At 43.8% G+C, this 26624-nt stretch overlaps 1 protein-coding gene across 6 annotated transcripts in view; it reads right to left on the bottom strand.

Annotated features, from left to right (window-relative positions):
* Positions 1–204: 204 nt before the first annotated feature.
* Kif13a (kinesin family member 13A) overlaps positions 205–26624 on the bottom strand; it is a 179586-nt gene continuing 153166 nt past the window's right edge. For 3 of the 6 annotated variants that reach the window (XM_041632689.1, XM_041632690.1, XM_041632694.1), the window contains 10 exons: positions 25117–25209; positions 24825–24977; positions 24279–24356; positions 20696–20743; positions 19229–19334; positions 17546–17697; positions 16924–17028; positions 16547–16588; positions 8626–9414; positions 205–1760 (listed from right to left, as the gene is read on the bottom strand). In XM_041632689.1, the coding sequence (XP_041488623.1) occupies positions 1740–1760; positions 8626–9414; positions 16547–16588; positions 16924–17028; positions 17546–17697; positions 19229–19334; positions 20696–20743; positions 24279–24356; positions 24825–24977; positions 25117–25209 (1587 nt within the window). In that variant the 3' untranslated portion in view covers positions 205–1739. The remainder of the gene's footprint in view (positions 1761–8625; positions 9415–16546; positions 16589–16923; positions 17029–17545; positions 17698–19228; positions 19335–20695; positions 20744–24278; positions 24357–24824; positions 24978–25116; positions 25210–26624) is intronic. The other 3 variants (XM_041632692.1, XM_041632693.1, XM_041632691.1) reach the window with 2 other exon arrangements.

The following is a 26624-nucleotide window of genomic DNA, read 5'->3' as shown; positions in this document are numbered from 1 at the left end:
TGAGCCCCAGGGACCCACCTATCTCTGCCTCCCCAGGACTGAGATTACAAGCATGCACTACCATGCTCAGCTTTTTTTCTTTAAAAATGTAGATTCTGGGTATTGAACTCAGGTCCCCACCCTTGCACAGGCAACACTTTATCCACAAACTCTGACCCCACCCCATGGCAATCTTATTAAGAACAGACACTCAGTGCTTTAAAATCTGAATTAGACAGTTTGTATTCTAAAACACACACAAATCTGTACCAATTAAATACAATAAACTTGAAAGGGAATATAAATTACAGCTTCTCTTTTTGTTTTTAACAGAAGATAGTGAAACACTACAGTCAGCTCACTATACACACAAAACAGCAGCTTTTCAATAAAATCTCCCGTATGGCCCTCACCAACGCTAAGGATTTAACAAAAGTACAGCAGGCCGCACACATGCCTCCCTTTCTCTCACAACACACATGTAGCTGTACATGGAGGTCCACTGCACAGGCATCTGCAGAATAAGTACATAAAATATTTTTGTAAAAATTTCCACACGCAATCCTACAATGTCTCTGCTTGCAGGAGAGTTTGAAAATGAAAAATATGACGACGGAGTGGTCCATATCCAATCCCCCTTCAATCGAGGTGACGTGCAAACCTATGAATTTGATAGCTCGGTCCGTCTCGTCATCATTTTCTGGAAGCAAGCAACATGGCAAAACCACACCACGATGGAATTTTCCAATCTGAAACAAAGTGATAATGAGAAGCCCTAAACCAAGACTCCTCCCTCAGCGCCCCTCCTCCACTCTTGGTACAGCTTTGGGTTTGCTTGTTGTAATACTGCCCTGTGCATTCCGCCTGCTTAGATGGGCTGAACAGGGTATAGGAAAGCTAGGCTAGAGCAGGAGCCCCAGCCATTGTCAATGGTCAATATCAAGTCAGCAGGTATCAGGCTAGGTGGAAGACCAAAGGTTATAGCTGTGAGATTTCTCAGTGTGCTTAGGAAATGGGACAGGGGACAGGGCAGCACATGGCTGGGTAGCCAAGGGTAGTATGGCACCAGACTGGAAGTGAGATTATATACTCACACAAAACAGAGTGACAGCAAAGACGTTCAGTCTCATAGGAGTTCTTTGGTTATAAAGAACAGCGCCGGCAACCGTCTCTATAAAGAGGGATTAAGAACCTCATTCTTAGATAATAAAATAGGTTTTTTTTTTTCATCTGCTCGTGTCAAAGCAGTCATCAGGTCGCTTTGTAACAAAGTCCAGTACCTTGTGATTTTTGACAAATCACTTATCTGCATTTCAATGTGCAGATATGTCTCTGAACAGACATACCATAGATACACAATTCACATACATAATATATATTATTTATAAAAAGACAAATCAGAGCATTGACTCCAAAGTCTGCAGTAAGAACTGATTAAAAATGTACAAGAATAAAGTTTGAGTCTGTGGAGGTCTTTACACAGTGGGGGCATGTAGGAAGTGCAAACGACAATACTGCCACACAGGTAAGCCGAGATTTCAGTTCTCTTCCTTTCTGGAAAGAGCAGAGGCTGTGATTCGCCATGGGACAAAGTGCTGCTTCTCCCACTGGGGAGGGGAGGTGCCAGGCTCCCCCAGTGCTGGTCTGAGGTTGTGCTGAGTCACAGCTGTCCCGTGCTGGGTCACACAGGGGGCGTGTACTGTCCCAGGGCAGGAGTGGGGAAGCTGCCGAGCTGTGGCCTGCAGATGCATGGCTGTCTCCTACCATGTGGCCGTGGTATCCTGGAATACAGAGGATGATGAGTCCAAGCTCCTTGTCCCCATTTCCCTACCCCAACACAGGGCCATCCTCTCAGGGGCTTTCTGACTGAATTTATTTATGGAATCTCAAAATCAGGTGAAGCATCTGTAGGAAGTGATCCATGTTCTTAGTAATTTCATCACTTAAACAACAACAAAAAATTTAGAAAAAAAAAAGGTTCCCAAATAGACTTTTGGTTTTCTTTTATATCACTTAAGTACTTGAGAGTTGATTTTTTTTTTCCTCCCAAGACAGGGTTTCTCTCTGTAACAGCCCTAGCTGTCCTGGAACTAGCTCTGTAGACCAGGCTGGCATCAAGCTCACAGAGATCCACCTGCCTCTGCCTCCCAATTACTAGGATTAAATACGTGTGCCGCCACCACGTAAGTACTTGGAGTTGAACCTAGGACCTCACGCATGCTCAGCAAACACTATGCCATCAAGCTACACTCTCGGCCTTTTAAACAGCTGTTGTTATATATGTGTATTTATGATATAACAGCTGTTGTTATATATGTGTATTTATGATACATGTGTACACACATGTGTACTTCATGTGCCTATGCATGATGAAGCCAGAAAATACCGAGTGTCTTATTCTATCACTCTGATTTATTCCTCCCCCGCCCCCGACAAGTCTTAACAGGTGAATCTGAAATCAATTCAGACAGGCCAACTAGCCAGCAACTCTAGGACCTGCGTGTCTCTGCCCCTCAATATTAGGATTATAGACATATACAGCCATGCCTAGCTTTTATATGGGTTCTGGGGACTCAAGCTCCAACACTTACGTTAGCATATCTAGTATTTTTTTTTTTTTGTACTCTCTTGAGCCATGTCTCCAGCTCTTCAATAGACTCATGTTGTCAAAACAACTTAGTAAGATTAGTATACAAACAGGGGTTGTAGCTCATGGGTAGAGCAGCTGCCAAGCATTCAAGAGGTTCTAGACCCAGGTCACACTGAAATCATAACCAACTCCAACATAGCAGAAACCCTAGTGTCAAATACTTTTTGTCTTTTGTGTGGTATTTGCACATGCACTTGTACACGGGTGTGTGTGGAGGCAAGAGTTCAGTGTCCGGTGTTCCTCAGTAGAATTTCACCCTATTTATTGAGACCTGGAACTCATTATGTAGACCCGGCTGGCCTCCAGTTCACAGGAGCGATGCTGCCTCTGTCTCCAGAGTGCTGGAATTACAGGTATGCTCCTCAGGTCCGACCTGGTAAGTAGGCACTGGGTTTCCAAAGTCAATTCCTTATGTGTATGCAGTAGGCATTTTTACCAGCTGAGCCATCTCCTCAGACACACAGAATTCTTTCTGAAGAAAAAGAATGGCCAGTCAAGTGTGGTAGAATGTACTTTTAATTCCAGAGCTTGGGAGCAGGAGAGGGTGGATCTCTTTGTGAGCTGGAGGCCAACCAGATCAATGTAGTGAGTTCCAAGACAGCTGGGAGAGAGACCCTATCGAGAGAGAGAGGAGGGGAGGGGAAGAGAGGGAGAGAGAGGAAGAGAGAGAGGTCTTCAGCAAGGATTCAATTTCTCAATTTTCAATTTTCTGGGATGTTTCACAATGAAATTCTTCCTTCTTGTTGTGTTCTGATCCATTGGGGCAATGAAACAGCAAAGACTACATCTCCTCTTTCCTTTTCAACAGCCCAGGCTTCTCACAATGGGACCTTGGACATCCAATCTCTTTGGATGTTACCCCTGGGGTCTGAGCAAACTTTATTCCCCTGCCCCATCCCTTACGAAGCAGAGCCTTGTGGGTGGAGCAGTTCCTGAGGGTTTCATCTGGCTTCTCCATAGTCCTCTAGTGAGTATTTAGGATTGAGAAGAAAACCCAATTCAGATCTAACAAACTGAGCAAAACAAACCAGGCTGGTGATGCAGCACAGCTGGTAGAGGGATCACCTAGCTCGCATAAAGCCCTGGGTTCCATCTCTAGCATAGCGTAAACGGTAGGTGGTCGTGCATGCCCGTAATCCCAGCATGGGACAGGTGGAGGCAGGATAATGAGAAGTGTGAGGTCATCTTTGCATCCAAGGAATTAAAGACCAGCCTGGGCTAGAGACCCTGTCTCAAAAACAGTACAAAACAAAACAAAGAAACACAACAACAACAAATGAAACCTAGAAGAAGAAAAAAAATCAGACGGGCTTTAAGATCAGTGTGAAGGACAGGAGGACTTGGTGCAGTCACACCGGCTAGCAGTAACAAAGATGAACAATGAACTTCTCCATCTATGTTCCCTGCTACTAGCATTCTTACACATGGGAAGACCTTTTTGGACTTTAACAGACTTCCCTTACCCAGGATAGGGTTTCTAGATTATACTCTAGCATTCTGGAGGCAGAGTCAGTCTCTGAACTTCAGGCCAGTAGGAGCAACAGAATTGCTGAGTGCACTGTTTGGAGCATTGCTCCAGAAGGCACAGAGAAAAGCACTGACAGGGACAGGGTCTCAGCAAAGCCAGGAGTGGCACCATGGGTGTGGCTGTCCTATCTTCCCTCACCAGGCATCGGTGCCTCTCTCCTGTCTGGCAATCTGTTTTGCTGAGCCTGTAGTTTTACACAGGCGTGGGATGAAAAAGGAAATGTGAGTGGGAAGAGTGTCCTTAGGAACAGAACGCTTAGCAGCTGAAAATCTATCGCTGTAATCTACTTTTCCTTAAGGAAAGCCAGTTAGCTCTAGTATGAAAATTAAACAATGCTGAAATCATCCAAAGCCCAAAGTTCAACTAACTGCTCTGGAAGCACTGCCTTTCCACCTAAGGGCATCAAGGTTTAAAAGGCCAGTTCCACTCTGAAAACTGGTGGGTTTTCATTCATATTGTAACATCTCTGAAAGTGTGTGTTTCTCGCAGTTACTGATAATGTTTTCTGGGACACAACTCAAAGTCTTGAACATCCCTGAACTATACTAATCCAGCCCACTGTTCTCTTGTGAGTGTGTGTGTGTGTGTGTGTGTGTGTGTGTGTTTGTTTGTGTATGTACATGCACACCAATGAATGCCACATGGAAGATGACGTCATGTGTCTTACTCTATCCCTACCCTTGACTCATTTTGTTTGCTGATGTGGGAGTGATTTCTTATTAATAAAGAAACTGCCTAGACCCATTTGATAGGCCAACCCTTAGGTAGGCGGAGTAAACAGAACGGAATGCTGGGAGAAAGAAGCTGAGTCAGGGAGTCGCCATGATTCTCCCACTCCAGACAGAAGCAGGTTAAGATCATTCCTGGTAAGCCAGCTCTTGGGCTACACAGATTAATAGAAATGGGTTAGATCAATATGTAAAAGCTGAAATAAGATCAGTTTCAATAAGAAACTGAAACTAATGGGTCAGGCAGTGTTTAAAAGAATACAGTTTCCGTGTAATTATTTCGGGTAAAGCTAGCCATGCGGGCGGCCGCGTGCCAGGGACGCAGCCCTGCCGCTTGTAACACAACAGAATGGCGCCCGACGTGATGGACTAAATCCACTTAAAAACCTGAGAAGGCTTAAAAATAAGGGAGAGAGACTTTAACACAGATTTTTGCTGTTTGTTGGTGGCGTGCTGTAGAGAGATTTCCTGATTCGGCAACAGCAACAGAAAAAAAAGCTGCGTCATTTTAAAGTGCGGCTTCTTGGGACTGTGCCGCCAGTGCAAACTCTGGCTTTAAAGCATTTCAATGGATTTTATGGGACTGGATGTTTGTGTTCCCGCTTGGGATCGGAAGGAGAGTGCTCTCAGTGCTCCCCGCCTGCACCTGGGCAGATGGCAGAATCAGGCTTAGGCAGGCGGAATAGCATGGTGAAAGAGACGTGTTTTCAGACTGCGCAGTGCTCTGCGTGTCAGATTTGGTTGTAACTTGGATAAAAAGAGTTTCTGTGCTGCATGCTCAGTCTCAAAATTAAACTACTGAGTGCGGCTCCAATGAGGACTTGCTGTGTGCCTGGAACTGTGCACAGCTCAGGGGCACCAAATGGATCTGAGGCAGGAGAGGCTGCTCCTTGCTGAACTGTGCTGGTCTCAGGCAGTAACTACCGTAATTACCATAAAAACAGTGCAGTTAAGGTTTCAACTGGGCAGGACACAGGGGGTACCGTATTACCTGTACATGGCACAACTTAAGTTTTTAACAACTGCTTAACATTTTAAGAAATGCTCCTGGATAGTAAAAAAAATGTTACAGATTCACAATAAAACAGATTCAGACATAAAAGACCACACTGTTGGATGAATGTACATAGGCTTCAGAGAGAAAAAAAAAAAAATAGAAAATAAACTTAATGGTTTAAAAAAAAAGAGGTAAAGTCTTTAAAGAGACAAAATACAGATAGTTAAGAGATTAAAACAAATAAAGAAAAATAAGCCACGTAAAAATGGAAAATTCACAGAAAGTCTGGATTATGTACATTGTGTTTTCTTTAAGATTTTTGACTATGAAGGAGCTAAGTACAGAGAGACATTTCATTCTATGGGCTGCCAAATGGAACCAAAACGGATATCATGAGGGTATGACTTCAGAATTTGGGTCTAAGGATATGATGCTTTGGAAAGGGTCTTCTTTTGTTTTCACAGAGGACCAGACCCTATGGATTGCATCTATCCTGATATGGTATGATAGACCACGACCTCCCGAAAAGTTGCTGTGAACATCTTCACAAAATTACTTCACTCAACTGCCAACTGAGATGAACCTGACACACAGGTTACACCCTAAACGATCTGATTAACAGCGCCCCCATTCAGCAGGAAGCAGTTTGGAGACAAAAAAACTGCGCCCATGTTCCCAAAATATTGTTTATAAATGTTCTTTTACATTTAAAGGGGGAAATGATATAGCTATGAGTAATTTGCATTGGTGTGGATTTTACAGTCAATTTTGTTATATGTATATGTATTTCTGATCTTGATTAAGGTATTATGATTGTGTAGTTCATTTAAAAATGTAATGTATAATTAAGAAATATAGGTTAATGGTTAATCATCGATAATAGTAAAGCTTGTAGTCATGTTAGTTAGATTTTCTAGATATATAGAGATACATTTCAGTTAGATAGACATTCTTCATATCTTTCAAAGACTGCAGAATATGGCATTTAATGTTTTAATAACTTAGGACTTTTCATGACAATGAGACATATCTGCTCCTGGTGGCACCAATCTACTTCGAGAGGAAGATGGGCATCGAAGAGGATCCTTATGGAGTTGGATATCCATTTGGGCAAGAAACTGCTCTTGCCTGGACTGTTGCATAAAATGGACACAGAGAACCCGCAGAGAGAGGACTGCTGAACTTGCCTAAAGGTGAGACGGTCTTTTGGGGTTCATGACTCATGAAAGAGTCTGCGAGACATTCTGCAGGACACAGCAGATAGTGACTAAACTGTCTTTGAAATTTCCTCCTTCATGGAAATGTCTGCTGGATACTATGGGCCTGAAGGCTGAAGATGGATGCCCCAACCATACAAAAGAACTTTGGGTGACTGTCCAGGCAGCAAGATGTCTCTGTCATTTCTAGAGTTTTCTTATTTCTTGTTTACTTAGGTAGTATTATATCCTTCTGGAGTCTTTGATGGAGTTGAAGAATGAATAGATAGTTATAGTTTTCCTTAGTTATGATAAAAGATAAAATAGATATAAATATTGTAACTGTAATTCTTGCTTGATAACTGTTTTGCTATATGTAATTTTACTATGTTAAAGTTAAAGCCTTTCTTTTTTGTTTAAACAGAAAAAGGGGAAATGATGTGGGAGTGATTTCTTATTAATAAAGAAACTGCCTAGACCCATTTGATAGGCCAACCCTTAGGTAGGCGGAGTAAACAGAACGGAATGCTGGGAGAAAGAAGCTGAGTCAGGGAGTCGCCATGATTCTCCCACTCCAGACAGAAGCAGGTTAAGATCATTCCTGGTAAGCCAGCTCTTGGGCTACACAGATTAATAGAAATGGGTTAGATCAATATGTAAAAGCTGAAATAAGATCAGTTTCAATAAGAAACTGAAACTAATGGGTCAGGCAGTGTTTAAAAGAATACAGTTTCCGTGTAATTATTTCGGGTAAAGCTAGCCATGCGGGCGGCCGCGTGCCAGGGACGCAGCCCTGCCGCTTGTAACACAACAGTTTGCTTGTTTTGTGACAGGATCTTATTGTGTAGCCTGGCTGTCCTGGAACTTCATATGTAAATCAGGCTGCCCTTGAATTTATGGAGTTCCACTTGTCTCTGCCTCCAGAGTGCTGAGATTATGACATGTAGCTAACCACCTTAATTTTTGAGACAGGACCTCAGTGAACTAGGAACTTGATGTTTTGACCAGCCAGCAAGACCCCATGGTCCATCTCTCTGTTCAACATCGCTGTGAAGAACTGGAGCTACAGAGGAAAACCACTCTGCTTGGCTTTCCCATGGGTGCTGCACACCTGAACTCAGGTCCTCAGGATCCAATACTAATGGAGACTGTGACAGCCAAAGGAATCACAGAAGTGATGAACTATTGTAGATGCTACCAGATTGTCTTGAGTTAACCAATAAGCACCCGAGGGACCAAACATGAAGATTACCTCTCGAGTCTGACACAGCCCATCCGCCAACCAACCATTTTCCAATTAAAAAACAACAGTAACAACAAAACCCAACAGCTATGGTTCTGCTTTGGTTCCCAAATCAGAGCTGTGGTCACACAGCAGGCGAGCAGGACAAGTTGGGAGCTTGCTCTGCAGTGGACCCATCTTCCGAATCACCGAGGTCAGATGAAGCTCTCCTGTGAATCTCACTGTGGTGGCCAGCTTTGGTGAGTTGGTGGCCAGTAAGCTGAGTTCACTGGGAACCCAAAGGGCCACCTCTGGGAATGGTTACCTGCTCTTTAACTATCTTGGAATGCAGCTGGTCAGCATCCGGGGGTCCATCTGGGACACTTTTATGGTCTGTTTCATCTGGTAGATCCGTTCTACCAGAGGGCTCTCCAACAGAGCAACCTGTCAAACCATCGAAGTCTCTGCCATCAGACACACCCATGAACTCTGTGAAGGAATGATCCTCTAGTATGTTTGTAGTGTGTTCTACAGTCACCTCTCCTGGGCAGAATTCTCTGGCTAGTTGGCCATTTTTGCTGGGGCCAGCATCCAGTTCTGAACATGAGGCAGTCCTGCATGGCATTCTGGAATTTATCTCAGGGATGCTCTGGGGTGATGCATTCCCCTTGGGTAAGGCACTGTTTTCCTCGCGTGGCACGGTGATTGTCTGATCCTTCCCCAAGCCTCTTTCTACTTCGGTAGGCTCTTTATTTGAAGCTGGTCTGAAGTCAGGCATAAGTGCTGGTCCAGAGTGCTCACTACACTCAGAATCCTTTGCAGAGATGGCTAGCTGGTCCGAGCTGTCGCTGGAAGGGACTGCCATGTCAGACAGAGTGGCATTGGAGGCACTATGGGAGAAGTAGCCACTGGTGAGGCTGCTGGTGGTTGGGCTCCGAGACACCGCTTTCTCCAAGACACTTGAGTCTGTCAGGCCCGCTTTAGAAGACCACTCCCTGTTCTCTAAGCTGGCGTTGTAAACACTGAAGTCAGCAAACTCCACGGGCACATAAGGCTGTGGGTGCATCAGCTTCCTGTTAATAGCTTCCAGCTCATTTTCCTCCTCTTCGGAGTCCTACAGAAAGGAAGCCAAAGCCAGTTGTTAGCTCCTTATAGCAACTGTCTGATTGAGACACACATTCCCATCCCCATGATCCTTCCCTCCCTCCCTTTATTCCATGTTTTTCATATCATTGAGACTGGCCTTGACTGCTCAATCCTCCTCCCTCAACCTCAGGGAGCAGAGAACTATGGGTATGGATCCCCCACCAGACCCAGCCTCTCATTCTTAAGTATAGTCAAATCTTGTCATCTATGGCCATAAGTATCTTATTCTCAGAGACTTGAGAATATAAACCCACTGTTGCCTAGCAGGAATATGCATTTATTTCTTCTGCGTCTACTCAATGCTCATCTGCCTCTGGTTTAAGGAAAGGAACTGGATGGAGGGCAAATGTTAGCTGTGTCATTTCCCCCTCTTAGTCAGTGAGCAGAGGCATAGTCTGCCTGGGCAGAGGAGTGAGCTCCTTTGTTTGGTCTGACAATCTTCAATCCAGGGATGCAGAGTGCAGGAGATTCAGGCCCTCTGGGGAAGTTTCTGAACTCAATTATGAGGTCTGTGCAAAGCTCAGAACCCTGCACTCAGTATTTCACTAAATGCTGTGACACAGAAACATGCTAACAGTTCAATTACTGATTTCCTGGGTCTGTGAGAAGCAGAGAGAGGCTTGGCTAGAAAGCAAGGGAGGCAGGGAGTGAATGCAAGAGAATTCTCCAGCATTGAGTAGTTTGGGAACTGGCAAAGATAGTCAGAACACAAAAGGGAGTACAACTCAGTCTCTGTCCAACAAATGATACATTTATTTTGTTTTAAAAATTCTGTAAGTATTTAGATTTGTTTGTCTATTTATTTTATATATGTGAGTGTTATGTATGTCTGCAAGTACATCCGTGTACCATGTGAGTGCCTGACGCCTGAGCAGGTCAGAAGAGGGCACTGAAGAACTATCCGGCAAGCTTCCCTTGCATGCCTTCTGCTGTCCTGAGGGTTGGGAACACAGATGCTGAGAAGGGACATGGTCCCTCCTTCAGTAAGGTATACCTGTGAGTCCTTATTCCAAGACTAGTCCTGAGCTCCACTAACTTAGAAATCACAGAAGCAGCTTTATTTTCCCCGTTACCCAAAACAACTGTAGAAACCCAGATGCAAACATCTGCCTTCCTCACTAAGGATGCATAGGGGGTGGGTATATTATTTAGATGAGAAAAAGGGGAGGTCACCAAAATGTGGTAGGTGGCTATTCAAATACAGATATAAATTTCATCTGTTGAATTTTATAGTAATATTTTCTTTTGTATCTCATAAACATATGAGATTTAAATACCCCCAAATATAGTTGATTAGGGCTGGGGGCATAGTTCAGCTGGTATCGTCCCTGCCTAGCATGTGTCTGATCTTCAGCACTGCATAAACCAGGTGTGGTGGCACAGGCTTAGACTCAAGCACTCAGAAGTTCGGAGCTGGAAGATCGGAAGTTAAAGGTCATCTTCAGCTACATAGTGACTCTGAGACCAGCCTGGGCTACACAGTGACTCTGAAAACAGTCTGGGCTATATAGTGACTTTGAGACCAGTCTGGGCTACTTAGTAACTTTGAGATCACCCTGGGCTACATAGTGACTCTGAAAACAGCCTGGGCTACTTGTGACTTTGGGACCAGTCTGGGCTATATAGTGACTTTGAGATCAGCCTGGGCTACATAGTGACTTTGAGACCAGCCCCGTCTAAATAGTGACATTGAGGCCAGCCTGGGCTACATAAGACTCTGGCTTAATTTTAAAAAAAAAAGTGTTTTTTTTTTTTGTCACTTCAACTTAAAAGTTAATTTTCAAAGTTTTAAACTGTTTAACTGAGAACTGAAGGCACATTTGTTGGCACATGATTAGGGCATGCAAGGTTCAATCCTTAGAACTCTTCCAAAGTGTGTGTGGGGGAGAGTATAAATTAGTTGAAGAAATCAGTAACCTTAATTCCTTGGCTACCAAAAGGTAAGTATCAAATACCAATGGGTGGTAAAGTTTTTGAAATTAACAAAACAAAATCCTTTGTATCTTTTGAGCCAGGTTTCCCTGTGCAGCCCTGGGTGGCTTGCAAGTTGCTACATAAACCAGGCTGGCCTTGACTCACAGACATCAGCCTGCCTCTACTTCCCCAGGGATGAGAGTAAAGGTATGTGCCATCAGGTTCAGTTAGGCTACAAGTGCTCTTGTATCCTAATCTCAAGATGCTTTTAAATTAACTAACTCTTGGGCTAGAGAGATGACTCAGAGGTTAAGAGAACTGACTGCTGTTCTGGAGGTCCTGAGTTCAATTCCCAGCAACCACATGATGGCTTACACCCATCTATAATGAGATCCGGTGCCCAGAATACAATAAAAAAAAGAAAGTTAAAAAAAATTAACTAAGGGGCTGGAGAGATGGCTCAGTGGTTAAGAGCACTGGCTGCTCTTCCAGAGGTTCTGAGTTCAATTCCCAGCAACCACAAGGCTCACAGTCAGCTGTAGTAAGATCTGGTGCCCTCTTCTGGCCTGCAGGCATACACACAGACAGAACATGGTATACATAATGAATAAATAAATATTTTTTTAAAAATTAACTAACTCTTTTCTTTTCAAGTAGGGTAGTGAGATAGCCCAGTGGGTAAAGGTGCTCACCACCAAGCTGGTGGACCCGAGTTCAATCCCCAGGACTCACAAGGTGAAAATAGATAACCAATTCCTACATGTTGTCCTCTAACCTCCACACAAGTGCTGTGGCGTGTGCACATCCACACATATGCATGCATGTACAACTAAATAAATGTAATAAAATTGTATTTTAAAAGCTGGGAGGGGGCAGTGCTGTAGTTTGAATGAGAATGGCTCCCAAAGGCTCCTATGATTGACTACTTGGTCCTCAGTTGGTGGAACTGCTTGGGAAGAGCTGTGGGTGTGGTTTTGTGGAGGAGGTGGGTCGCCAGGGGCCATCTTAGGGTCCGAGACTTAAGCTCTGAGCTCTTCCTGCCATTTCTCTTCACGCTGCCATCTCTCTAAAACTGCCAGCCCAGTTACATGCTTTCTTTCCTAGGTTGCTTTGGTCATGGCAAGAGAAAAGTAACTAAAAGTAACTAATGCAGCCTGGGAGGAATATAGCTCTCTTGGTAAAGGACTCGCCTGCACATGCAAGGCACTAACATTAGGAAAAGAAAGGGAAGGATCCCCACCCCCTGGCCAAATGGATGGGTTGGGATGGGATGGGATGTTCTTTCCTTGTGTGGTGGTCAAAGAACAGAGCCCGAACAGACTAATGGTCTTGTTTATTAGCCCTTTCCTGTATTTTTAGATTCTGGATTCATCATATTTAGACTGAAAATTGAATTTCAAGTTTTACTCTTCTTTGTTTAATTTAAGCTAGCAAAAATAATGCAATTCTCTAGGCCCAAGAGTAGCCAGTACAATTAGCCACTAACAAATGATTTATTGTGCAAGGAGAGGCAACCCTCAGCCAAGGATTAGCGGCTTGAGGACTTTCATCTTTCTGAAATACCGTTTGCTGGATGGCATAAGCAGCCATTATTTTAATGAGTAGAAATGTATCAAACTCATTAAGATAAGGATTATTCCTAAAGGATGAGAGTGACCCAGAGAAACCTGAGAATCCATGGACTCTAGGGGAAGAAGTTCAACTAGGAAACAGGCTAAAGACAGAAGAATTACATATGCCAGAAAACAAACCCAAAAACCTCAGTAGGGATTAAATGGTTTACAACATTTAAGAAAGATAGAAAGTTTGCTGAAGAATTGCTTTCAAGAAGGAAAAAGAAAAGAGTTTTCTGGCTTATAATGCATGTTGGGGTACTTTAGTTAGACGGGATATACCAAAGTGTCAGAATCATGAGGGACACTGAACTGGACCTGCCTACAAATAAATTAAAAGCAAAAGAGGTTACAACCCAACCTAAATGTGGAGCACGGAGTCCAAACTCTCAGACTTCTCTGTAGTTACTGCACTTGAGATTTGATATATTTCCCATTTAACTTGTAAAGGTGATTATTTCTCTATAGATAAAATGCTCTAATTAAAAATAAAGGAGGGAGGGGGACTAAGCCCATTATTGAAGCAGTGACTCTCAGTAGGGGGTGTCACTCACACAGTGGATGCAATTTCTGTTACCACTACAATCAGGTTATGGAGGTTTGTCAGAAATGGCTCAAGTTCAGGGCTGCCTGCCAGGGCTCCCAGCATGCCTATGAAGGTCCCAGGGCCTGAAGGCAGAGCACTGAACTTCACTCAGTTATGAAGACTGTAGGTCTGTGTCTTTAGTCTCGGTAACTGTGTGACTTGGGGCAAATTGCTCTCTCATTCCCGAACTCTGTTTCTTCAGTGAGATGAGAGGAAACCATATGTTGCCTGTGTAAAACCAGAGAGGGGTTTTGAGGATACAGGGGGAAGGGACTGACTTTCTTACTGTTATTCTCTGTGTGTTATGACATTAAAAAAAAGACAAGTTCGGGATGGAGAGATGGCTCAGTGGTTAAGATCACTGGCCGCTCTTTCAGAGGTCCTGAGTTCAATCTCCAGCAACCACATAGTGGCTCACAACCACCCATAATGAGATCTGGTGCCCTCTTCTGACCTGCAGGCATACATGGAGGCAGAACACTGCATACATAATAATAATAGTAATAGTAATAGTAATAATAATAATAATAATAGCTGGGCGGTGGTGGTGCACGCCTTTAATCCCAGCACTCGGGAGGCAGAGGCAGGCGGATCTCTGTGAGTTTGAGGCCAGCCTCGTCTACAAGAGCTAGTTCCAGGACAGGAACCAAAAGCTACGGAGAAACCCTGTCTCAAAAAATCCAAATAATAACAACAACAACAACAACAACAACAATAATAATAATAATAGACGACAAGTTCAAAGCTGGTCATACTGATGCACATGTCTTAACACAGCTACTTGGGAGGCTGAGGCAAGAGGATTGCAAATTAGAGGCCTTCCTGGGCTACACAGTGAGACCAAAGCCAGCCTGGAAAACTCAGCAAGACCTTATTTCAAAATAATAAAAAATAAAGGGCAGGGCCGGGCGATGGTGGCACATGCCTTTAATCCCAGCACTCGGGAGGCAGAGGCAGGCGGATCTCTGTGAGTTCGAGACCAGCCTGATCTACAGAGCTAGTTCCAGGACAAGCTCCAAAGCCACAGAGAAACCCTGTCTCGAAAAACCAAAAAATAAATAAATAAATAAATAAATAAAAAATAAAGGGCAGGGATATGATTCAGTAACAGACAGCTTGCCTGACACAAGCCCTGGGTCTGATACCCTGTACCACAATAAGGGATAAAAATAATGTGATGTTGTTTTCTTTAAATCTTATTTATACAGGTTGAGGCACACACCTGCATATCTTTCTATGTGATCAGACATCCAAGTTACAAGAGTCAGACATAGCCAGCTATGGTGGCACAAGCCTACAATCCTACACTCAAGGGGCCAAAGTAGGAGGATTGTGAGTTCAAGGTCATGGGCTCCATAGTGAGACCCTGTTTCAAAAAAACCAAAGAAACCAAACAAAACAACAGAGGAAGGAAATAGCTCGTGTCCATTCTAAGATGGGAAATAAAATGAAAATTTCCCAAAGAAAACAAAAACCTCAGCTCAAACAAGCAAGGCACTCAGACTTTACCAAAACACCCCAGAAAATTGGCAAACAGAACAAAGTAGTGGAACAGCCCAGAGACAGTGCATGCACAGCAGCTTCTCCACGGACAGCAGAGGCAGCTTTCTCAAGTCAGATCCCAGCAACAGAAAACCCTGCGCAGCATCCACACGTGATGCATTTGGTCACATGGAGATGAGGGCTGCTTGAGGTGTCTTGGGTCAAGAGAATCTGGGGCCACCCTCCACTCTGCCTGCTGGGATGGGCTTTCTTTTAAGTTGGTTAAAGGAAAGTCAGGGAAGTAACCATGGCAAGCTGTGTGAACCGCACATCTGCATGAACCACACATCTGTGGGAACCGCACATCTGCGGGAACCACACATCTGCATGAACCGCACATTTGTGGGAACTGCACCTCTATGTCCCAGGCAGTACCAGAAGGAGCACCTGGCAGTCTCTGGTGGGTGCTGGACCAAAATAAACACTTTTAATTTTATGTCTTTACAACCCAGGGGTGAGAGTCCTGTCAGCCCACAGACAGACCCAGGCAGACACACAGCCAGACAGCCTGAGGGTAAAGGCAGAGCCATCAGCTCTTTGAGTGCACCCAGCAGTTCTTAGTAAGACAGTGGACAGTGAGGTAAGTGGGGACGGCTCTTTGAGACCCATGGTGGTGAAGGAGCAGTCTCTGGCATGGACCCTCTGTGCCATCAGAAGCTGGGACAGATGAACAGAACTCAGAAGCGGGTGTGTAAGGAAGGGTATGCCTTTTCTTCCTCTCCTGTGTTAGCAGAGGAGGCACTGCTTTATGACCCAGGCAGCAGCTGAGCATGCAGATGAGAGGGCCGCCGTAGGACCTGCTGAAGATGCAGTTAGTGTTTGCACAGTGTGGCCACGGCTAATGGATCTTACACTGATGCACCCATGAAAGGGTCTGACCCTGCTTAGCTGGGAGACTCCTCGCACGGCTCAACATAGCAGCTTACAGGCAGCAGTGGACATCAAACAGCCTCCTGTTGCCCCAGGCTGGTGTCCCATCCAGTCCCCACCCCAGGCTAGGAAGCCACAGCTGAGCTAAAGCAGAGTTTCCAGGTTTACAAACCTTCAGGTTTTAAAAAAAAATATTGGTTTTAAATTGAGGTATAACTTATAATCAAAAGTACCAGGGATAATGGTACTTGAAAAATGACATTTCAAATGTTTTGTTTTTATTAATTTACTCGGAGACAGGAGCTGGCTCTACAGTCTAGGCTGGCCTTGAACTTTCCACCTCAGGTGTGAGCTGTCCCTTCCAGTCCTTTGAAAATCACTCTAAAAGTCAGGCTGAGAACAAGCAAGTTGGACTGTATTTTGCCAGGTAGGTAACAAAAGCTACGGGACCTGGAGCGATGAGGATGTGGCTGATGACGATGGCAACAGAGCGGCTACGAGCTACACAGTTATCTTGGAAGCAGCAACACAAGAAGCTTTCAAACACACCCACAGCTAAGTGCAGGATTACTTACGCCAAGTAAATGCAATTCCTCTAGGTAGATTAACTTCAGAATCTGGGCAGTACGCACAGACACATCGGAGAGATTTTTGGTATTAGTTCAACTGATTGTGTTACGCTTTCCTTTAAAATGACCAGAGCCCTCAAAGGTGCCTTCCCCCGTTAGCTAAGGAAACTTAACTGATGTAAAAACAAGCTAAAAAAACATTTAGAGGAAAATCACAGGTCAAGGTTACATTCATGCAAAACGTCATTTTCAAGAGTCACATTTCCTTGTAGAGGCAAGGCTCCACACATGTCTTAATTTCTTTGACAGCATTTGGAAGGCAGATTGCAAAAGGGTTTCCAACCCACCACCAGGCAATATGACGGAAACATTCCAGAACTTACAATCTTCTCCTCAGGTTTGCTATTGTGTTCTACTGGCATGCTGCTGCCATTGCTTCCTGGGGGTACAATGCAGCCAGGGTTATGTGCCTGAGATGGAGACATGCTCTGCAAAGGTTAAGACACACAGATGCATCACACACAAGAGATGATCACAGCCAAAATATCTACTAAGTACGTGCATGTTAGAAAGAGCAACGACACCACTGTCATTACGTGTGAGTAACGCGGCAGCCAATGTTACGGATCAGAGTTAAACTACTGGTGAAATAGGACCAGAACGCACATCTTCTGTGGCAAGACACGTCATTAGTTTTATCAACAAGTAAATACATAAAGGCCCGTTGAGTTGTCAAATATCTACCGGGCATCACTTTTCTCTCTTGAAAGATATAAAGGACTGAAACACCGTTGATGCAGAGAAGTAAAACTGTGGCAGTAATCACCAAAACCTCCTGCCACCACCCGGCATGCTTGAGAGAAAGGCTTCTGAGAATGGGCTCCACAGAGTGACGTAACCCATGCATGTCTGCATGCAGCGTCCAACACGTGACTGCAAACCACTTCTCTGAAGGCAGCACCGTTCTGTTCGGTTTGGCACAGGACAGAGAAGTCAAGCATTTACCTCTTGGCTTAGGAGAGGTCTCGCTTCAAGGGCTATCCTTTTCTTATGCTCCTCTTTTACAGGCATTAGGGGTTTGAAAAACTTTGGTGGCTGAGGAGAGAACGCTTTAAAAGGGCTGACTGTTAAGGCATGTGGATTCTCGGATGGATAACCTGAGGAATACAAAAAGGACAAGAATTTATAGATAGCTGAGCATGGTCAGAGGCGCACAGGAAGTCCCCAGCTCAAGGATGTATGGAGAAGTGATGGGATCACAATGGTGTCAGCCTCATCAAGGGAGATGCACACTGATGAGAACAGATGAATGGACCAAGCTCGAGGAAGTAGGGTTACAGGGTGGGGAGTGGGGTATGCCTCAGAAGGGCATGGTTTCTGGCTCCTAGTTTTTCTTCTCTCCCTTGTTTCTTAGAGTGAGAAGTAGCACCATCACAGACTACTGCTGCTCTGATGCTCTGCTCTTCCCTGCTTTAAAGCATGAAGCAAGGTGGTCCTGGAGCAAAACCTTCGAAACCATGAGCCCAAAGAAACCTTCTTTCCTTAAGTTAGTTTTTCTCAGGTAGCTTGTCACAGCAATGGAAAGTTAATACCCCCATCAGATATATATTCATATATATCTGATATAAAAGCAAAAATAATATGCCAGTACTTAGTCCAGCATTCCAATGGATGGAGGCAAGAACAGGGATAAATTAGGCTAGCGAGACAGCTCAGTAGTCAAAAGTGCTTGCCATTAAACCGCTCACCCAAATTCAATCCCTGGGACCCCCATGGTGGAAAGAGAGAGTTGATTCCCCCAAGCTTTCCTGTGATGCGTGTGCTACACTCCCACTCCCAACTCGTGCAATACAAGGATATAAATGTAATAACAGTAAAATAGAATAAAATTAAGTCTATGAAGTTACAAAAATTATTAAAGGGCTGATCAGTGAGAAAATGAGAAATAAAAAATTCAAACCTTTTCTTTTAAAAATCATCATTATTATTAATTATTATCGTTATTAGTTATTTTATACATACGGGTATTTTGTTTGCATGTATGTTTGTGAACCACAAGCATGCCTGGTGCCCAGGGAGGTCAGAAAAGGGCCTCAGATCCCCTAGGATTAGAGTTTCAAATGGCTTTAAGCAGCCATGTGGGTGCTGGGAATCAAACCCAGGTCTTCTGCAATAGAGCCAGTACTCTTTACCATGGAGCCATCTCTCCAGCCCCTTCACTCTTTTCAAGATCTGGCTTGAGTTCCACTTATTAGGCCAATTCTGGCTCCCCAAGGTCTCTGGTGTGTATTCTACTATCATTTATGAACCTGTGTTAGGTATTAGAGTTGGGTTTCCATAACATTTGAGGGCTACATAAAAGAATGAGAGGTAAATACTCTTTTGGTTAAGAAAACTGAATGAGAATTATGTGTGTCTCAAAACAAGGTCAGAATATGATGGATTGAAAAATGATTTAGAGAATTTGAAATTACAAAAAGGTATTCTCTTAGGCTGGAGAGTGCCTGCCGAGCATGCACGAGGTTCTTGGTTTGATCCCCAACACTGTGCATGCACAACTATTAGTTTGCTATATAGAACACACAGCAAAAAGAAACCCAGTAAGGGAATGTGGGACATTCTGGCTAAGAAGACGGGCTTTGAACATCTGCTTGAGGGGATAGTCACCGGAGGCAATGCTACCACTACCTTCTTTGCTCCTGCGAGGTGAGTCCCTGGGTAAAGTCCCATAGCATGCGACATCCTGGTAACTGGAGCTGTAGTCAGACACGTCTAACTGGTTCTCGGGCCAGCCCTGCAAAGTAAAGATATAGGTCACCTGCGATGAAGTCACTCTGGAAAAACGGAAAGGCAGCTGGTATTTCAGTTTCTGTTTCTTTTCTTTCTTTCTTCCCCTCTCCTGCTTACCCTCCTCATTTTTTGTTTTTTGAGACAGGGTCTGACTATGTAGACCTTGGTTGGTCTCAAACTCACAGAGATCCATATGCCTTTGCTTCCCAAGTGCCAGGATGAAAGGCGTGCACCACTATATCTAACGCTTGCCAGTTTTTATTTTTTTGTTTGGTTTTTTAAGACTGAGTTTCTCTGTGTATAGCCCTGGATATTCTGGAACTTGTTTTGTAGACCAGAGAGGCCTCAAATTCACAGAGATCTGTTTGTCTCTGCTTCCCAAGTGCTGGAATTAAAGGCTTGCACACACACACACACACACACACACACACACACACACACAAAATTAGTCTGGCTGTAATTTTTTAAAAAATAGTTTCAGTATGTGTTTTCACTTTTATTACAAAATATTTTAATCATATATGCTAATGATGGTTACAACATGATTAAAACAAATACCATCGAGTAAGCAAATGTCAGTATTCTTTTATATTTTAAGATTTAATAAAATTTTATATAATACAATGAAAAAAATTTAGGACATAGGCTCTCACTATGCAGCCCTGGCTGACCTCAAACTCACAGAGATCTGCCTGTATCTGCCTCTGGAGTGCTGGGATTAAAGCAGTGACCACCATGCCCTCCGTGAAACCACCTTTGAAATCCTCTGTAACCCCATCCACCTCCCTCCCTCCCCAGAGGCAATCACTTGTATTTATCTGAGCCCTTCTATTCATAATTCTGCCTGGATAGCAGCCCGAGCTGAGGCTGTCTGAGGTAACTAAAAGGTATGGTTATTTAACCTAAGCCTGAGATGATAAACTACGAACAGACACAGCTGCAGGCGGGCTAACGGGAAACTCACACATGGTAAGAGCTCATTTCACCTTAGGACTTGCTGCCTTTAAGGACTAAAGTTTATGCTTCTCAAATACGTAAACCAAACCTATACACACAGGCGCTGGAGAGATGGTTCAGTGGTTAAAAGCATTTCCTGTTCATCAGAGGACTTGGGTTCTGATCTCTGCACCCACAAGTGACTCACAACTATTTGTCTACCCAGGGCTAGGGAGCTCTAGTGCCCTCTTCTGGTCTCTGTGGGCACTGCATGCAAATAGTGCACTGACATAAGCGTAGGCAAACACATACATGAAAAAACCTTTAACACACACACACACACACACACACACACACACACGTCCACACATAGTATGTTCCCAAGAACTTAGGAGGTGTTGATAGTCTATCTCACTGTAATATACATACCTTATCATCTTCATCAAAGCCAGAGAGATCTGGCCGACTAGAGGAGACCTGTAAGAGATGGACATTTTCACCAATATGATTCATATATTTAATAGTCATCTTTTTTTGAGACAGGGTTTTATAATGGATCTTGCCAGCCTGGTACTTGCAGAGTTTTCTTGTCTCTGCTTCCTGAGTGCTGGGGTTACAGGCACGTACTCTTAATTTTCTTTTTATTTATAAATATATCTCCCACCAGGAATCATGACTTATTTTCACACATATTTCTATAATTACATGTACACATATGCTCATAAATAATAAATAGTATTGGCATATTTTACACTGTGCTAAGTGCTATATTACTAGGCATGGTGTTTTATAGTGATTTTTGGCCCCATTCTTCTACAGATGGTTACTTAGGCTGCTTCTAATAAATTTCTAATACTTAACATGGAAATTTATTATTTGTGTGTGACTCTGTGTGCCATGGCATGCACACACAAGCCAGAGGTCATATTTCAGGAGTGAGTTCTCTCCTTCCAGCCCCTGGGTCTTGGGATTGATCTTGGGTCACCAGGCTTGGTGGCAGGTGCCCTCATCTGATGTCCTGCTTTTTACTTAGCTTTTCATTTACAGAGTATGAAGTAGGTGAGGTGGTATGTACCTATAATCCTAGTGCTTAGGAGGGTTGAGGCAGGAGGATTATGAATCTGAGGCTAGCCTGGGTTACTCAGTGAGACTGATTCGAACCCCAAGCAAAGCATGCTGGCACAGACCTTCCACCGACTCTGTCCACTACAGCTGTGTTTTTATGACCTGGCTTCCGTACTCCTCACTTTCTCTTTGTTCTGTTGCTGTTTTATGGGACAGCGTCTCACTACGGGAGTCCAGGCTAGCCTCAAGATGCCAGCCTCCTGCCCTAACCATGTACCGTCACCATGGTTGGCTCAGTATCAGTTCTGCATACAGCGTGTCTGTGAGCATCTCCTCAACAGACTTCTGGAGCACAGACTCTGGGCTGCACCAATGAGGCATGCGAGATGCCAACTCCACTTTTCCAAAGGACAGTCTTATAAAATCATGTTGTTTGTTTGTTTGAAGTTCATTTGCTAGACTCTATGCCAGCTGCTTTTTCTGGTGACATTGTTCCTAATAAAGTTTCCCATATTTTGGACTTTTTAAACTGAATCTCTACATTCTCATTTATTATTATTATTGGTATTCTCTTTAAATATTATTATCTAAAGCTAGAGCCTTGATCAGATACAGAACCAACACTTTAATAAATAGCTTTACAAGTGTTTTTTTATTTTTTTACTTTAAGCTTTGAATAAATGTCATACCATTGATCAGGATGGCCCCTTCTCTTTTTTTCCCCCTTTAAGATTCTCCATAGCACTGGCTGGTTATGTGTGTGGTACAGGTGTGTGGTACAGGTGTTGGTACAGGTATGTGCCACTATATCCAGCTTGATTTTTAAACTCTTCTTAATATAAATTTCTTTTTCTTTTCTTTCCTTATTTTTTTATGTGTTTTTTTGTGATAGGGTTTCTATGTGTAACAGTTTTATGGCTGTCCTAGAACTCACTTTATAGACCAGGTTGGCCTCAAAGTCACAAAGATCTGTCCATCTCTGCCTCTGAGTGCTGGTATTAAAGGGGTACACCACCACTGCCTGACGAAAGTCATATAAATTTCTTAAAATTTTTACTACATTTACGTGTGTGTGTGTGTGTGTGTGTGTGCGTGTGTGTGTGTGTGTATATATCGGAACAGAAGACAATTAGCAGGAGTTGGTATTCTATTTTCACCATGTAGGTCCCAGGAATTGAACTCAGGTGGCTATTAGGTAGCAAGTGTTTTTTTCCTGCGGAGCCATCTCACAAGTCCTCGATACCTTCCATCCTTTCTTCCTTCCTTCCTTTTTTTTTTATGATTTACTTTTCTGTGTACTGGTACATGTGTGTCCATGTATGTTTCCAGATCCCCTGGAACTGGAGTTACAGACAGTTGTGAGCTGCCATGTGGATGCTGGGAATTGAACCTGGGTTCTCTGGAAGAGCAGCTAGTGCTCTTAACAATTGAGCCTTCTCTCTGATTCCTTCCTTCCTTCCTTCCTTCCTTCCTCCCTTCCTTCCTTCTTTTCTTTTTTGAGACAAGTTTTCTCTGTGTAACAGCTCTAGTTGTCCTGGAACTCACTTTGTAGACCAGGTTGGTCTCAAATTCACAGAGATCTGCCCATCTCTGCCTCCTGAGTGCTGGAATTATAGGCATGGGCTACCACTGCCCACCTCGCCCCTACATTTCTTAATAATAGTTCTTGTTCTTTCATTTTTCTGTCCTGTCTAGAATTCTTACTGGCAAGGGGTGAAGTAGGCATTTTAGGGCTCATGATTTCATTTAAGTACCACTTTACATTCCACAAGTACTAGTTTGTGAATGTTTTTATTATCAGTTAGTTCTATATGTTTTAGTTTGTATTATGACCTCTTTCTTGATAAATAAATTAACTAAGAGAGTGTCTTTTAAAATATTTAATTAGCTAGACACGGTGGTACACACCCTTAGTCCTAGTGCTTAGGTGGTAAAGGCAGGTGACCGCTGTGAGTTTGAGACCACCCAGGACTGATAATGGGACCCTATTTCAACACAAAACATCCAAAAGATAAAACTGTGTACACACACACACACACACACACACACACACACACACACACTTCCTCTTTTCTTCTTTTGTAGTAATGAGGATTGAATCTGGGACATTGGATCTGCTAGGCAAGTACTCTACCACTGACCTATATCCCCAGTCTAGGAGAGTGCTTTCAATCTGTAACTTGTGAGTCTCTCATTCTCTATTGGGTGTGCGCCTTTAAGTGTGGTGTGAATGTGTATGCACACGTGCGCCTGTCTATGCTCACACATGAAGCGGGCAGAGTCTGACTTCGGGTGTCTTTTTCTGTTGCTATCTACCTTATATTTTTGAGACAGGGTCTTGAATTCACAACTTGCCACTTTTGGCTAGCCTGGGGTCCGCACACTCCAGGGAATCAGGGTTCCGAGAGCACACCCCCATGCCTGGCTTTTATATGAATCCTAGAGATCCAAACTCAAGTCCTCATGCTCGTGTGGCAAGCACTCTCCTACAAAGGCAGCTCCCACCCTATTATCTATTTCTAATGATTGCACTGTGCTTGCAGTAACCTACACAGCAGTGAGTATGGATATTCGCTCTGTGGCCTATTCTAAGACAGTTGCTGAGATCAGGAAGGAGGAATCAGGTTTTCCGTGGAAATACTACAGCGCCTTCTGTTGCTGGGAAGCGACCACTTTGAAGCAGTCCTTACACTAACCTGCCCTTGCTTCCCTGCTGCTAGAAGCCGTCTGTCAAGGGGATTTTCTACACGAAATTGGTTGAGAGAGATGATCACTACAGGCAAATATCTATGGGATCCTGGCTGTCTGGTGTGCACCCTGGTATGGAAAGTCAGGCTCAGCACTGTTCCCACCATTTAAGCTCCAACCTTGTGTTGTCCCAGATCCTCCGTCCCCAAATCCCAGATTAAGTCTCATGAACATGAGTTCCCTGTAGGCACGTACTCACATTGTGAACGTTTGGTGTACTGAGGCTTCTCCGAATGTGCCGGGCTTTGGTGGAGAGCGCTTCCTTGACCGTGACGGCCTGTAGATACAGCACCACAAAGATAACAGTGAGGATTGCCTCGTCAGATTATAAACGGAGCACGTGTTTATTTTAGAAGACTCAGAAAACACAAGCGTAAAAACCACAGGTGTACACAAAAACAAATCAATACTTAGAAGGCTGGTACCCCAACTACACGTGTTTAAAGCAACAACAATAAAACCTGACCTATCAAAAATGTAAAAAACTTAAACCACAAACCACGAAAGCTGCTAAGTAGCGGACACGCTATGAACTGATGTAAGTGTGCAGAAAAACGAAACGAAGAAACCCAAGAGGAGATGCTGCGGGGTTCTGCTCGCGTCACAGAAAAGGGAGACTGCTTTGACAAACATGAATCCATCTCGTTGACGCATTTTGAGAGGTGCATGTGTCATCTCTGCCCACTGCTGGGGAAGGCTGGCGATGGCATCCTCAGGACTAGGTAGGCAGTCAGGTACCACCCACCTGCCGGAGCCGCTCCAGACTCAGAATGTTCTCAACTTGCAGCACCCCACGTGTGTACTTCTCGATATATGTCTCCCCATCTAAGGTGCCCTCGTTCTCACTCCGTGCTGCCAGGAGAGCCAGTGTTTCCCGGTCCTCAATCTCCTCCGTCGCCTAAAGGCACAGAAAGGAGGCGACTGTTTTTCTGTGAATGGCGTTTCCGTAAGTGTTGTAATGTGCTTTCAAAGCACAGTGAACCAACACTCCCCCTCCGCTCTTACGCGCCGACATCTGCAGAAGCAGCACGTGTTACCTTTGGTATGTTGGACACTATCTCATAGGTCACTCCACAAGAGTAAAATATATTTATCAGCGATATCCTTCTCTTGAGACTCTGGGTGAAACTCTGGTAGGGAAGGAAAGGAAGGCAGGATCAAACTGTGCAATGAATCTAAGACAAACCAATTTCTCATTTTCCAAACTGGAAAATTATTATAAACGATTCTAGTAGTACAGATATATTCAACAAAATAGAAAGGAAACAAAACAAAGGAGGTGGGTATGGTGTCTCACATCTAAAATCCCCATACTTGGGAGTCTGAGGCAGGAGGATTCCTTATTAGTTTCAAAGCCAGTCTGGGTAACACAGTGAATATAACAGGTTTGAGGCCAGTCTGAGCTACTGAATGAGACCTTGTCTCAAGCAACTAACCTAAATAAATAAATAAATAAACAAATCAAGAAAAGAGCAGAAAACAAAGCCTAAAAATCTTGTCTCTGATGGGCAAGATGGCTCTGTGAGTAAAGGCATTTGTCTCCACGCCTGAGGGCCCGAGCCTGATCCCCAGGACCCACATGAGGGAAAGCATATACTGACTCCTACAAGTTGTCCTCCAACCTCCACGCATACTTTGTTTTTTAGCATGCAAGCACACATACAATACACTAAGTAAATATACACATGCAATAAAACCTTCTTTTTTTGTTTTTACTTCTTTTTTATTTTATTCTATTTCCTTTTTTATTTATATATTTATTAAAGATTTCTGTCTCTTCCCCGCCACCGCCTCCCATTTCCCTCCCCTCCCCCAATCAAGTCCCCCTCCCTCTTCAGCCCAAAGAGCAATCAGGGTTCCCTGCCCTGTGGGAAGTCCAAGGACCACCCACCTCCATCCAGGTCTAGTAAGGTGAGCATCCAAATTGCCTAGGCTCCCACAAAGCCAGTACGTGCAGTAGGATAAAAAACCCATTGCCATTGTTCTTGAGTTCTCAGTAGTCCTCATTGTCCGCTATGTTCAGTGAGTCTGGTTTTATCCCAGGCTTTTTCAGACCCAGGCCAGCTGGCCTTGGTGAGTTCCCAATAGAACATCCCCATTGTCTCAGTGTGTGGGTGTACCCCTCGCGGTCCTGAGTTCCTTGCTCGTGCCAGCAATACCACTCTTGGGAATATACCCAAGAGAGGCCCTATCATACAACAAAAGTATATGCTCAACTATGTTCATAGCAGCATTGTTTGTAATAGCCAGAACCTGGAAACAACCTAGATGCCCTTCAATGGAAGAATGGATGAAGAAAGTGTGGAATATATACATATTAGAGTACTACTCAGCAGTAAAAAACAAGGACTTCTTGAATTTTGCATGCAAATGGATGGAAATAGAAAACACTATCCTGAGTGAGGTAAGCCAGACCCAAAAAGAGGAACATGGGATGTACTCACTCATATTTGGTTTCTAGCCATAAATAAAGGACATTGAGCCTATAATTAGTGATCCTAGAGAAGCTAAATAAGAAGGAGAACCCAAAGAAAAACATATAGGC

Source organism: Microtus oregoni, unplaced genomic scaffold, assembly GCF_018167655.1.
Source record: "Microtus oregoni isolate MIOR12 unplaced genomic scaffold, Mior012 000042F_ref0000377, whole genome shotgun sequence".
Classification (NCBI taxonomy): Eukaryota; Metazoa; Chordata; class Mammalia; order Rodentia; family Cricetidae; genus Microtus; species Microtus oregoni.
This window is presented reverse-complemented; position numbering and strand designations above follow the sequence as displayed.